This window comes from Brassica napus, chromosome C7 (assembly GCF_020379485.1).
Source record: "Brassica napus cultivar Da-Ae chromosome C7, Da-Ae, whole genome shotgun sequence".
In the NCBI taxonomy this organism is placed as follows: Eukaryota; Viridiplantae; Streptophyta; class Magnoliopsida; order Brassicales; family Brassicaceae; genus Brassica; species Brassica napus.
Window position 1 is genome coordinate 45,982,102 of NC_063450.1, and position 13,692 is coordinate 45,995,793.

The following is a 13,692-nucleotide window of genomic DNA, read 5'->3' on the forward strand; positions in this document are numbered from 1 at the left end:
TCCGCGCTATGCGCGGATAATGTATTTAAATTTATTACATTTATCATTTTTAATTGTATGTGAATTTTTATATATTAAATTATATATAACTAATTTTAAATTTGAATTTTTTTTATATTTTAAGTTTGAAGTAAGTATTTCTATTATATGTAACACAATTAACTAATAAAATATAAAGAATCAAGTCTGAAATTTTAGAGTTACGTAAAAAAATATAATTATGTATAGAACATAAGTTATCTTAGTTTAAGAGATCGAAATCTCATATCGAATAAATTCACGAAAAGAAAAAAAGTAATCCAATAATAACCTACTTAAAATATAAAACCTCTTTTTCAAAAAAAAAAATGTACTTAATAATATTTTTTACGTGTAATAGTTGAAAACTGACAATTGAATATCAATCTAGAATATTATTTTAATATATCTAATAGTAAAATATTAATTGTAATAAACAAATTTTTAATTTTTAATATTACATAAATTAGAAGTCTTTAAAATCTAAAATCTATTTTATTAACATAATATATTTTTATTCATTTATTATTTTGATGTTACAAAATATTGTTTTAGTTTTATTTGTATATTAATTTTTTAATAATTTAGTTTCTTTTAGGTAATTTTAAAATTATCAAGAATATAATATATTTAAAATTATTTATTTAAATATATCCAAATATGATGTCTCATTTTTATGTGTATTTGCGTTGAGCATATTTAATAGCAATAAAAAACAAATTTTTTTTAACATTGTTAAACGTTCATACTAAACCCTATACGCTAAATCCTAAACACTAAACCTTAAACCCTAAACCTTTGGATAAACCCTAAACCTTTAGGTAAAATATAAAAAATAAATAAAAAATAGTAGCAGCTGTAAAAAAAGAATTTTTAATGTTGTTAAAACTGTTCATACTAAACCCTAAACCCTAAACTCTAAACCTTAAATATTAATCCTTAAACCCTTGGATAAATCTTAAACCCTTGGGTAAAGAGATATTCCAACAATTATGAGTTTATCCATGGGTTTAGGATTTACCCAAGGGGTTGGGGTTTAGTGTTTATCTAAGGGTTTAAGGTTTCATGTTTAGTGTTTAGTATGAACAGCTTTAACAATATTAAAAAATCATTTTTATTGCTATTATACTTTCTTATTTATTTTATATCCTTTTATTTAAAAAATAATTTTAAATATTTTGTTTTCTTTTTTGAAAAAATCTGTATATAAAATAACCAATTTTCATTGGTTGGTGAACCTATAGATTCACCTAAGGGGTGAACCCAATAATTTCTCTTATTCTTTTCGGTCATCTTTCTTCACTTGTTTTTCTTAAAATGTTGACCATCTCATCTTGATCTAGTGTATTTTTAAAGTATTTATTCTATATTAAGATATGCTAGACTTTGAAAACAATAAATCCCATCAAACTAATAAATCTATTTGATTTTTGCAATAACAACCGTTCATGTTTTAAGATATGAGTTTTGTTCTGGGTAGAAATAAGTAGGGAAATCATATAGTTAATTTTTGTTTGCTTGTTTTGGAACAGTTGGTGATTCCCCGCATGGAGGTGCATAAACACTTGAAATAAATAGATATAGATACCAGATCATAACCAAAGTTTATGTAAAAAGTCTGTCTTAAACTTCTTTATCATAAAATCAGAAAAGTAACGGCGTAGAAACATATAACACACATGTTAACTTTTGAAAACAAAGCTCCAAGAACTCGTATGTGAAATTTAAAAAAAAAACCTCTAAGAACTTTTAAAAAAAATCCTCTAAGAAGCAAGTCTATTATGCATCACATGCAAAATGACTGCTTAATACAAATGAAATTAGAGCAAACACCACCAAAATCTCAATATTCATGGCAAGAACCCACGGTTTCCATTTTGTGAGTGCAGCATAGAGATTTAGTAGCCTAGCCCTAGTGTAGCATAGTAAATAAGACAATTACGGACAGATTCATAAAAGAGCAAGCAACTGTCTTTATCAATTAAAACACAAATCAAATCAGAATCAGAATCATCAAATGCGAACATCACCCAAACTCTGTATATACATGGCATAAACCCACAATTTCCATTTTCTGACTGCAGCAAAGAGATTAAGTGGCCTAATCCTAGTGTAGCATAGCATTAAGGACAATCAAAAACAGGTCCAAATGGAAACCTTTGAAGGATTTTACGACAAGGGAAGAGGAAGAAGGAGCAGCACACGAGCTTAAACTAAGACATAGAACATCTATAGACCAATCTGGAGATAAACAAAGAGCAAAACCGTGACGAACCTGAACAACTGACATGATGGTCTTAGTGACAACAGCAGCAGCTCTCTCAGTGTAATGCCCTCTCGCCACAATCCTATCAAACAACTCAACACCTTCACAAAGCTCCATACCCAAATGCACAACATGCTCATCCTCATAAGTCTCCTTCAAGGTAACAACGTTGGGATGCTCAGGCATATGCCTCATGATCTCTAGTGTTATATATGGTCATCCTATAAGAAGGCAACCAAAACTTTCTAGAAAATAAATATTCCAACTTTTACATTTTACTCAGCAACCACAAGTTCATATTTTTTTATTTTTTTTTCACAAGTTCAAATTTGTTTCAACTCAAACATGGAATCCAAATTTACAATGTCCTAGAGCAGCAACTAATCTTGGTAAAGAGAGAAAACAAAAGCAGTAGAAGTAGAAGAACCTGCTCAGAGAGTTCTCTGGTGGGACACAGAACAACAGTCCTGGGACGCCTAGGCTTAGTTATTTTACCAAGGGTTGCCTCATCTTCTCTCATCAGCTGCAAAAACTCAAACCAATACACCTTAAAACGCCATGTTTTCAAGAACATCAACCAACCTATCTTCATATCTAAAGATATCATGAAATGACACTAAAGAAACGCATCAAATCATCTACTGTTACATAAGAATACACCAGCACACTTCCCGCTGAAGGTCCTTGATAGTGTTTCTTCAGATCTGGCCATTTGATTAAAGACTGCAGAAGGTCCTTGATAGCCACGTCCACGGTAAACCACCATTACACTTCCTGCTCTCCATATCACCATTCCACCAGTTCGACGCTGCCCATCAAGAGTAAACCCAATCAGTTCCCAACAAAACAATTTTTTTTTTTGCATCAACTTGTTACTACTTAACAGCCATGCTCAGCTCCATCTCCTATACAAAACTGCATTATTGTTACTAAGAAATAGAACTACTAAGTTTCAGAACTAAGTTGAGATTAGGTAATGAGATTAGGTAATTATTGTTCAAGATCATTCAAGAACTAAGAGAGAACTAACTTGAATGATCATTACTAAGACCATTCTATTGCAGAACTAACTTGAGATTAAGTGGTTATTGTCCCTATATATTAGCTATCTAATTTCAAATTCCACACCTCAAATTCAACTAACGTCCTGCACGCAATAAAGAGATCTTTTTCAACCAGGAATCAATTGAAACAGACCTCAACAATCTCATGAGCCGGTCTTCATATCACGAGCAAGCACCTCATGGAACTTAAGCCTCACAAGCTCCTCTTTCCTCCAAGTATCATGAATCTTCTCCATCACCGCCTGCGTGAGGCCAGCTTTAGGTATATTAATCCTCACCCTCAGATACATCCCGTCTCTCCTCAGCCTCCATAACTCAGAATCCTCAATTGTAAGCTCCGCCAACGACGGAGCTCTAGCTCTCCTCTTCTTCACCGCCGACAATCCTCCATCTCCTTCATTCCTCTCCGCCACCTGTTCTTCCTCGTTCTTCTCCTACGGCAACAACACATCATCGTCCTCCTCATCATCACTCTCTTCTCCCTCAGCGAGTATCACATCAGGCCTCACCCACTCTCTCTTCAGCAAATCGCCTAACCTCTCTTCTCCAGTCACTGGCTTCTTCACATCCTCCTCGTTGCTATCCTCCGCATCGTCCTCCTCGTCGTCGTCAGAAGCTGCTAATCCTAAGTTCCGTAGACGGAGAACGATCCTCTCAATCGAGCTCTATCCTTTATCCTTCTCCAAATAGCGGCGTTCGCCTCGGATTCCTTCTCCGGTGACTGGAGATTGCCTCGCTCGTTCGCTAGAGGAGGCACATGAGAGTAAGAAAGAAGGCAATTGGCTGACGTGGAGACTCTGATGAAGTGTGAACTCGTGATAGGTTTTGGTATAGTATAATCTTGAGGAGGGAATACGTTTTGGTGAAGATAAGAGGTGGAGTGCGAGATTTATATAGAATCTCAGATTGGGAAAGCCAAAAGGTTCCATTAATGAGATCAAATAGTGTATAGAAATGGTGAGGGGATTGATTGCAGGGGAGGGGATTGATTGTTAGTAAACCAGAACGGCGATCGAAGGAAACAAAGACAACGGAGAAGACGAAGAGAAAAAGCAGAGACCCGCTTCTGGAGATAGCGTGTCTGACGTGGCAAAACAGAAACTCCTCATTGGTTGATTTAATTGAGGACGTGGACAGCCTCTCTACTCCTCATATAACCCTTTTAATATAGTATAGATATAGTTGATTCATATAACCAGTCTTCAATCTTGGAATTTCGATTTATTCGGTGATAAATATCTACTATTGTCCTTTTAAGAAAAAAAAAAAGAAAACTTGCCATAGTATTATAACGCCCCGACCACCCACAGCTAATGGGACACCCACGTCCGTTCTCTCAGCCCGTGGGCTCATCCTGTCCGACGGTCGGTCCGTTAATTTTTCCAAGGCTCGAAATCATTGTTTACTGACCCTGTAATCACCACCCGACTTTTTCCCGTGCTTTGGCCTCACTCGCACGCTATCGAGAATCACTTCCCGATAGGTCACCCATCCTTCCACTACTCCAGCTCAAGCACGCTTAACTCTGGAGTTCTTCAGGATGTGCTCCGGAAAAGGTAAGTCAACTTTGGTGACATAGGTAGCCAAATCAATTCTCTTAAGCCTTTCCATATATCACAACCCGGGATGTTACAATTCACCCCCTCTCAAAGAACTCAACGTCCTCGTTGCGCCCACGACAGGTCTCAAGACGCCTCTCGGGTCGGAACCGAGATGGCTAACCAGCTCTGATACCACTTATAACACATGTCACCTCCTATCTGGAGAACAACGGGTCACCAACAATATCTCGTATAATAAAAGTCAATATACCCAATTACACTCACCCGAAGCCCAAATAAAAATTCGAATAAAAAGTCCAGTAGCACCAATCTGTCCAAAATAACATATACTCATCTGTCTCACCTGAAATGAGGAAGAAAGAGGGGTGAGTAACAGGGTAGTCACTCATTGAGGTATGGGATACTAAACCCGAAGTCCATGGACCCGGACAGAATACTCCGAATAAATATAATTTAATCCTAACACGCACGGTACCTAAAGTACCCAGAGATCAAACAAACTGCCCACTAACAGGCCAAAAACACCACCGAATATGTGCTCGGTAACACACGCCCGTAGACGATTTATCGACCTCCCCGCCTTGGCACAACAGGTCGACTACGCTGTGCCGTGGCAAATACCACACCCAATGTACTGTCTCCAGCCGATACACCCATGGTCGGCTTTCATCCAAATCACATCAATATACTATATATATATATATATATATATTATCAATTATAAATGAACAAGTATTGTTCAACCATCTATAACCCTATTTCTAGTTTAAGCAAAAAACCTACAAACTAAACAAGCAATGACAGACTCAATTTCACGCAGACAGAAACACATTAGAAATAAATTATACTTATTCGTGGTACTAAGCCGTGTAAGAGAAGCTCGAGAAAAGACCCTCACCTTAGTCACTGGCTGGAATGATCAACGAAAGATGGTCAACTGACGTCAACTGCAACATGAGTATCAACGGCTTAGGCTCAGAGTCTCAGGAAATAAAGTTTCTAAAAATGGAAACTTTCCTAAACTAGAACCTTTCTAAAAATAGTAACGTTATCTAAACAGAAACTTTCCTAAAATAGAAACTTTCCTAAAATAGTAACTTTCTTAAAATAATTTATTTTCTAAACTAGAAATAAGGAGGCGGTAAACTTGCTAGAAAAATTCACCGGAAGCTCGTCAAGAAATCCTGTCGGAAGCTCGCCCAAAAATCTCGCCGGAAGCTCACCCGGAATCACCCGGAAATCCCACCGGAAAAATTCACTAGTGACTGGTCGTCAGATAATTCAACAACAACTCGTCACATGCAAATAAATACTTTGACTTGATGAGAATGAAAAGAAAGGGTAGAGTTCCTTATATAGGAGAAGAGAATGGATGAAAATTTTCTAAACTTTCAATATGGGATAAAATAAAATGAAAAGGAGATTTTGGGTTTTAATTAAAAAAAACAAATGGGTTTTCCCAATAACATATTGGGTCACGGTCGTTTACAAGTATGTGAAAGATTCAGTTTGGTACTGTAAGCTTAAGAGTAAGGAAAGCCAGATGTTAAGCCGCGGGAGTAACTGAACAAGTGTCACTCTCAGTGATCAACACATGTCCGAGAATGATCTGATCATCAGGAAAAGTGGCTAGGAAAAGTCCAGGCAGACCAATTAGGATTTGTTCTATATGGTCAAAAATATATAAATAGACACTACTTTCTTTTTACTATATTTTGCTGCCATGATAAAAGAAACCATGTTCCAAACCGGACACTGTTTTGATCGTCCAATCTAGAATTAATTGATAAATTATTTGCTAGTCATCCGGTTAAGACAAACAAACCAAATGTCCACATGGATCGATCGGTTGCCACATCAGCGAATTCTCATTTCATTAAGGCTGTCGAGTTTTATATTGTTAATTAATAAATAGTACTACTATAAGATGATGGACACCACGTGAAAACCTCGTCAATATATGAAGTTCGAGAACTTTCGAACCCAAGTTTTTTCTCTTCTTAATATTCCGGAACTTTCGAATTTTCTAAAGTCGAGTGAGTGAGCGAGCGAGAGAGTACTATATTAATATGTTTATTCAATTTAATATTATTTACTCACTCTCCCACTCTACTTATTTAAGCAACCTCGCCATGGCCTACGTGGATATTACCTTCCTCTCTTCTCCTCCCAACTACCATAAACGAACTTCTCAACCATGTCAGCGCCATAAAATCAAATCACTTTTTTCAATTTCGAATCCGATAAAACCCAATTTCCGAGACGGTTTTATTGGGTCACTGATCCAAGGATCGAATCACCAATAAAAACCATTTCTTTTTAGTTTTTTTTTTTTACAGAATCGATGAATCCGTTTCCGGTCCAAGAAGGTGATCCACCACTGTCACCACCAAAACCAGTTGAAGGGTTGCACGAAATAGGACCGCCTCCGTTTCTGATCAAGACATTCGAGATTGTGGAGGATCCAAACACGGACCACATCGTGTCTTGGAACAGAGGAGGCACTAGTTTTGTCGTCTGGGATTTGCATTCTTTCTCTGAGTTTCTTCTCCCTCGTCACTTCAAACACAGCAACTTCTCAAGCTTCGTCAGACAACTCAACACTTACGTAAGTCTTCTTCTTTTGTCTAGCTTCTCTGACCCCAAGAAAACAAAAACAGCAATGCTCTGTTTTTATACTCTGTTTTCTCTGTTAGCGAAATTCATCTTTTTACTGCATAATTGGTTATTTCTAGAAACATCGAAAATGTAGATTCTGTGCGGTAGTGGAAGTAGAAGAAATATCTTTAGTAAGTTCTAGAATCTTGGATTCGTACCAACTTGGCTTCTAAAACAATTAGTAAGTTCTAGAGTCTTGGTTCCTGTCGACTTAGTTTAGTAAGTTCTAGAGTCTTGGTTCCTGCCAACTTGGTTCTTAAAATAATCAAAGAAAGAGTCATCCATCTTGTCCCAATTTTTTTTTTTACAGACTAAGGTTGCCCACTTGTTCAATTCTTTATAATATCTTCAACTAGCACACATCTCTCCCCAATAATTGTTGTTTTTTAATCACATTTATTCAGTGAACCATATAGTTATTTTCAAATTCAATTTTGAAAACTATTTATAGGGTTTTAGAAAGATAGAAGCAGAGAGGTGGGAGTTTGCAAACGAAGGGTTCCTCCTGGGACAAAGACATTTACTGAAGAGCATCAAGAGAAGAGCTTCCTTTGCTTTATCGTCCTCATCGATTCAAGATCCTTGCATAGAGCTTCGTAAGGAGAAGCAGTTGCTGTTGATGGAGCTGGTGAGTCTGAGACAGCAGCAGGAGACCAATAAAAGCTACATCAAAGCAATGGAACAGAGGATTGAAGGAGCAGAGAAGAAACAGAGGAAGATGATGTCGTTCTTGGCTAGAGCGATGCAGAGCCCTTCGTTTCTGCATCAGCTACTTAAGCAGAGAGATATGAGGGTTAAGGAGCTTGAGGATGAGGCAGCGGAGAGAGGAAGAGGCTCTTCGGTGTCGGAGCTGGAAGCTCTGGCTCTAGAGATGCAAGGCTATGGAAAGCAGAAGAATGTCAAGGAAGAAGAGGACATGGTGGTCGAGAGAGAGTTGGACGATGGTTTCTGGGAAGAGTTGCTTAGTAATGAGAGTTTGGCTTCTACCTCTTCTACCTAAGATGTATTCCTTTTGCCTTTTAGTTGTATTTTGAAGCTTTTGTTTTTTTTGTTCCCTTGTTTTCGAGCACTTTTTTGTTCTCTTGTTTATTTCCAAGCAATTTTTATCAAGTAGTAGTGTAAACTAAATGTCTATACAACATGTTTTGCAGAAAAAAAATTAAAAATAAAGTCTATACAACACGTTGTAGTTCCTTTATGTACGTAGATAATCATATGAAAAATAGTTTGTCGGTAACTCCACAGCCGTTGACATTTGACAAGGCTTTGAATAATGTCTGGTAGTGTACATAGTGATTATGTGGGTAGGGAGAAGTGAACTCAATGAGCAAAATAATTGCTCATGTTTATTTTACAGGTAATTATTAATGAAATACTATACGGTTTGAAGTAATTTGGTTTAAAAACTGGTATAGGTGTGCCATTTTGCAAATGTAAATGTTCTTAGTACGTATGATGATGTTTTGAGTGCTGAGTTGCAAGATTTATGTGTATCATTTACTAATGTAAAATCTAAGTACTATATGAATAAATCAGGTTATAAAATAATATTTCATCCGTTTCATTTGATGTTTTGTCTTAGTGTACAAAGATTTAAAATTTTACATTTTTCTAAGATATAATTTTAAAATCAGTTAACCAATTATAAAAAAACTGTAAAATATAATTGGTTGAATATTTTTCAAAAAAGTTAAAATTAACCTTAAAATCTCAAAACTTTATGTAAATTGAAATAAAATAATCATTTTAAAACATCATCTATATTGAAACAGATGGAGTATTTGAGTTCCATGTTATTCGGGTTGAGAAAGTGTTGAGTTATTTTGAGTTATGTTTGATATAAAATGTGTACTTGAACATTTCAATTGGGGTTTTGGGTTCCGTCTTGGTAACTTTGGGGAAAATGTCTTTGTACAAATTGTTACAATTTTAGTTTTGTTTGAATTTAAAATAGTTTACCGTACATGTTTTTGTTTGATTATTACACAACTGATCAAATAAACTTTGACTTTAGACCGAATTAAAGATGTTACACATGCTGCCACAAACCGAGAAGGCAAACCTAATCTAATCCTAGTCATAGGAAGGAGCATGAGTCGAAGAGAGCGACAGAAATGAGAATTATTCTCAAACTTTTTTTTTTCATCTATATTTTATTTTATTAAACGGGCCAAGCCCGAACGCCAAAAAACCATACAGCATGGCCCAACCCCTAAAAGCCTAAACCAACGGGCCAAACCAAAGACAAAAACACAAACGACCTCAGGCCCAAAGAACAAAGTCAGACAAACCGACAAGAAAACACTCCAAAGAAAACGCGTGTTGCATTTAACGAAAGGGAAAGACACATGTCAGCCCGAAACACCAAAGCGAGACACGCGTCACACAACCAGACACCGCCACCGAACGCGACCCAAACGCGAGGTTAACGTCGGCGAAGACGGAAAACAACCGCGAGCTTCGCCGGAACACGCCAGGATCAAAACGACGACACCGAATTCACCCCGGACCTTAACCAGAACCACCGCAACCACCTTCAACGACTGTATTGGAAGATTATTGGGAACAGCTTCTTCAATCGTACGCGTTAGAGAGATCAATCGAAACAAGATCGAGATCTCATCTATGCTGAGGTCCACAATCACCACAAACCCGACAGATACCTCGATTACTCCCAAGGGAACCCAACTACAACAACCCAATCATCCGATCTCCACCGCAGGCGAATGAAACGGCTCGGGACATAGCGCAACAACACCATCAGAGCTTCATCGCCACAAGGAAAGACAAACCGCCGGATAGTTTCGCCAAAGGGAGCGCGAACCACCAGAGACAAAACCAGAAATAAAGCCGGCTGCACTCTGTCGAAGGGACCACCGTGTACCGGAGCCGGTAATCTCTGCTCGGAGGGGAACCACCGCGACTTTCAAACTCTCAAAATCTCAGAGAGAGAAGAGAGAGAAAGTCTACCACCATTTCTATCTTATTTGTATATTCCGTAGATATTAATTTGAAACCAAAATTAATTATTCTCAAACACTTTCAAAACTGTGAACACCGCTAATAGATTTATTTATGAGCCAATAATTAAAATTAGAATAGACGGTTGATGAAAAAAATAAAAAATTACACAGAGCACAAGAAAAACATAAAAAAAAGGAAAAACGAGTTTCTCTTATCATATGGAAGAATGAGCTTTTGGTGGCTGCAAAAAACGATGATAGCCACCGAAAAAATAATATAAAAATGCGAAAATATTAGTAGAAAATAGAAAAAGAGAAAATTAAGACATTTTTCATTGGTTTTTTTTTGGTTATCATGTATTTTTCACTCCAGTTATCACTTTTATTTGCAAAAACATATTTATTTTTTCATGTATAATTTTATTTAAATAATTGATTTATTTAACCAGTTTTGAAATTTCGATATAATCCGTGGTAAGTATCCGCAATAGGGTTTTTAAGAACGAAAAAAACTTCTGGTATTTGAACGATTCAGTTTGATATTAAGCTTAACAGTAACGAAAACCAGAATGCTGAGAACAGACACGAATCACAAGCGGCCGCAGTAATTGATCAAGTGTCACTTGACCTGTTCAGCACCTGTCAGAAAATTATCTGATATCAGGAAAATAGGGTGGCTAGGAGAGTCTCTAAATAAAGACCAGGCGGACCAATTAGGAATTGTTTATACAAGTCGTTTTTAGACCATCTCCAATGTATTCCCTTATTTTTACCTCTAAAATAGAGGAACTCTATAATAGAGATGTGTTTTGCTCCAATGTATTTCTCTAAAATAGATATCTCAAAATATAGAGCAAAATATAGAGGAATGCTATTTCTTCCTCTATAAATAGAGGAAAAAATAACAATCTCTATTTTAAAAGTAGAAATAGAAGTAGATTGGAGTGATTTTGTCTTTAAATGCTATTATAGAAGTAAAAATAGGGGAGGGTTGGAGATGCTCTTAGCGATATTATTTTCTTTTTACTATATATTGTTGTCATGATAAAAAAAAATGTTCCAAACCGGACACTGTTTTGATCGTCCAGTCTAGAATGATTATCCCTTTCTTATTATTTGAGGAGCATTAGATAAAACTTACCTTTACTTCATGTGTTTATTACATGTGTGCCATTTCCTACGTGGCATCACCACAAGCTCTCTCACACCTTATATTCAAACACCCTTTCTTAACTAGACTAATTACAAAATTTGCCATTGCTAATTACATTAAAACTTCTGTATATACTATAAGCTTATTGACTAACAAAATAATTTATCCCATGCCCTACTACTCTTTGATTACAAACGTTTCCATTTTCAAATACGCAGAGATTTTATTACCATAGCCAGAGATTCTTCATAATTATCGATTTCAATATGGAAATTTGTATAGTCTGACTTAAATATTAATGCCTTTCAATATAGTTAAACTATATAAAATCTATTGTGTACGTATATATCTACATATCTACTTATATATGTGTTGCTATATCACGAATTCGTTATATATGTGTTGTCAAACACAATGTTCAATAATGGCATTGGTGAAAATAAATATATATTACAATAATGGCATTGGTGAAAATAAATATATATTAAAACTTACATATTACAATATTTTTCTATTTTCTTAATAATATAAGTTTTCACCTAAACGAAGGGATTGTCAATCACACAACACTTAATGGGACATACGATGATCTCCATGATATTTCAAATCAGGAATGTATAAAGATAAATATGACGCTATTGGAATAAATGTATGGTATAGGAGTTGAACTCAATAATTTCTATACAAAAATTGCGACGAAAAATGAAAAGTTTCAAAATCAGAATTGATTATTGATTTGAGATCGATTGATTTTTTCAACCAAGCTGCAATCTTTGTTTCCTTATATTAAAAATAGGAATAAAATGTTTTCTGATTTTGAAAGATCAATTCGCAAATGGAGTAATAAGGCGAGTTTCAAAATAGAATTGTAGCGCAAGTTATTCAGTATTAATTATTGAATATTACATATATTTAAAGTGATTTCGAATAAAGATAGCAAACCCAAGACCCAAAACTTCTTGTATATAAATATGCAGCCGATGTTAACATCTCCTCACCACAGTCTATATGTCAAAACATTGTTACCAAAACATTAGGTTTTTCTGATTTTACCTAGGTGGTAACATTGTCATTTTACCTAGGTGATAACATCGTGATTTCACTTTATTATGTTATTCTATCACATTTGCAATATCATGTTTTATGATTACAGTAACGTCATCATTAAGTGTGTTTCTTATGGTGTCCTTGCTCATGTTTTTCAAGAATTTTATTAGTTTATTGCTTATATTTCGTTTTATCTTATATGTATACTTTATTTTATGAAAACAATAATTCTATTGTATGTGTTTTTTTTTCCTTCATAATTTAGTTTAAATAAGTTTTTGATTACTCTTATAGATTAGCTTTCATCCGAATCACATACGATTTCATCATTTGAAATCTAATCCTTCCTCATCGTATATATAAATAGGTTGTTTTGAACACATCTACTCATCACATTCTTCTTCCCAAACCTTCATTACAAATTCGATCTTGCAAGCAAAACACTTATGGTGGGTCTCAACTCATTATATAATATGCAATCTTGTGACTATAAGTTTTGCATTTCTAATATCTATAGATTAAAAGTTATAATCTCTTTTAATCCATTCTCTCCGCGCAGGGCGCAGGTATCACCTAGTTAAATAAATATTTGCTAATCATCAGGTTTAGATAACAAACCAAATGTTCAGATGGACCAATTGTCACATCAACATGAAAAACAGTTAATTAGAACCAATCATGGAATTGTCACATCATTAAGGTTGTCAAGTATCTTATATATTAAAATAGAAGTCATGACTTCTTTCATGAGTGATTTTTTTAATTTGGACCATCACTTAGAAATCTTTTTAAATGTATTTTATTAATACTAATGATACATAGAATCTTTTTTTTTTTTGACAGCAATACATAGAATCTTTAAAATACTTTAATCATAATATCTTTTGATATCTTTTAATTTTGATATAAAATTTTAACAAATTTGTTTTAAAAGATTTTTACAAAATCTTCATTTTCAAAA

At 35.1% G+C, this 13,692-nt stretch overlaps 1 protein-coding gene and 1 long non-coding RNA gene across 2 annotated transcripts; one reads left to right on the forward strand and one right to left on the reverse strand.

Annotated features, from left to right (window-relative positions):
- Positions 1–683: 683 nt before the first annotated feature.
- Positions 684–4,908, reverse strand: LOC125589939. The gene is made up of 3 exons (XR_007326103.1): positions 3,482–4,908; positions 2,712–3,092; positions 684–2,505 (listed from the first exon to the last, which is right to left on the reverse strand). It is a non-coding gene; the product is annotated as an uncharacterized LOC125589939 (long non-coding RNA).
- A 2,102-nt stretch (positions 4,909–7,010) lies between these two features.
- LOC106440079 (heat stress transcription factor A-7a) lies at positions 7,011–8,736 on the forward strand. The gene is made up of 2 exons (XM_013881669.3): positions 7,011–7,518; positions 8,020–8,736. Exons 1-2 carry the CDS (start codon positions 7,255–7,257, stop codon positions 8,566–8,568), a joined length of 813 nt encoding a protein of 270 aa, XP_013737123.1. The 5' UTR covers positions 7,011–7,254; the 3' UTR covers positions 8,569–8,736.
- The last annotated feature ends 4,956 nt before the right edge of the window (positions 8,737–13,692 follow it).

Bases quoted from the DNA above. Each gene is read 5' to 3' on its own strand.
- LOC106440079 (XM_013881669.3), top strand. From the start codon at position 7,255: ATGAATCCGTTTCCGGTCCAAGAAGGTGATCCACCACTGTCACCACCA. The intron at 7,519-8,019 runs GTAAGTCTTCTT...AACTATTTATAG, and splicing joins TCAGACAACTCAACACTTAC to GGTTTTAGAAAGATAGAAGC.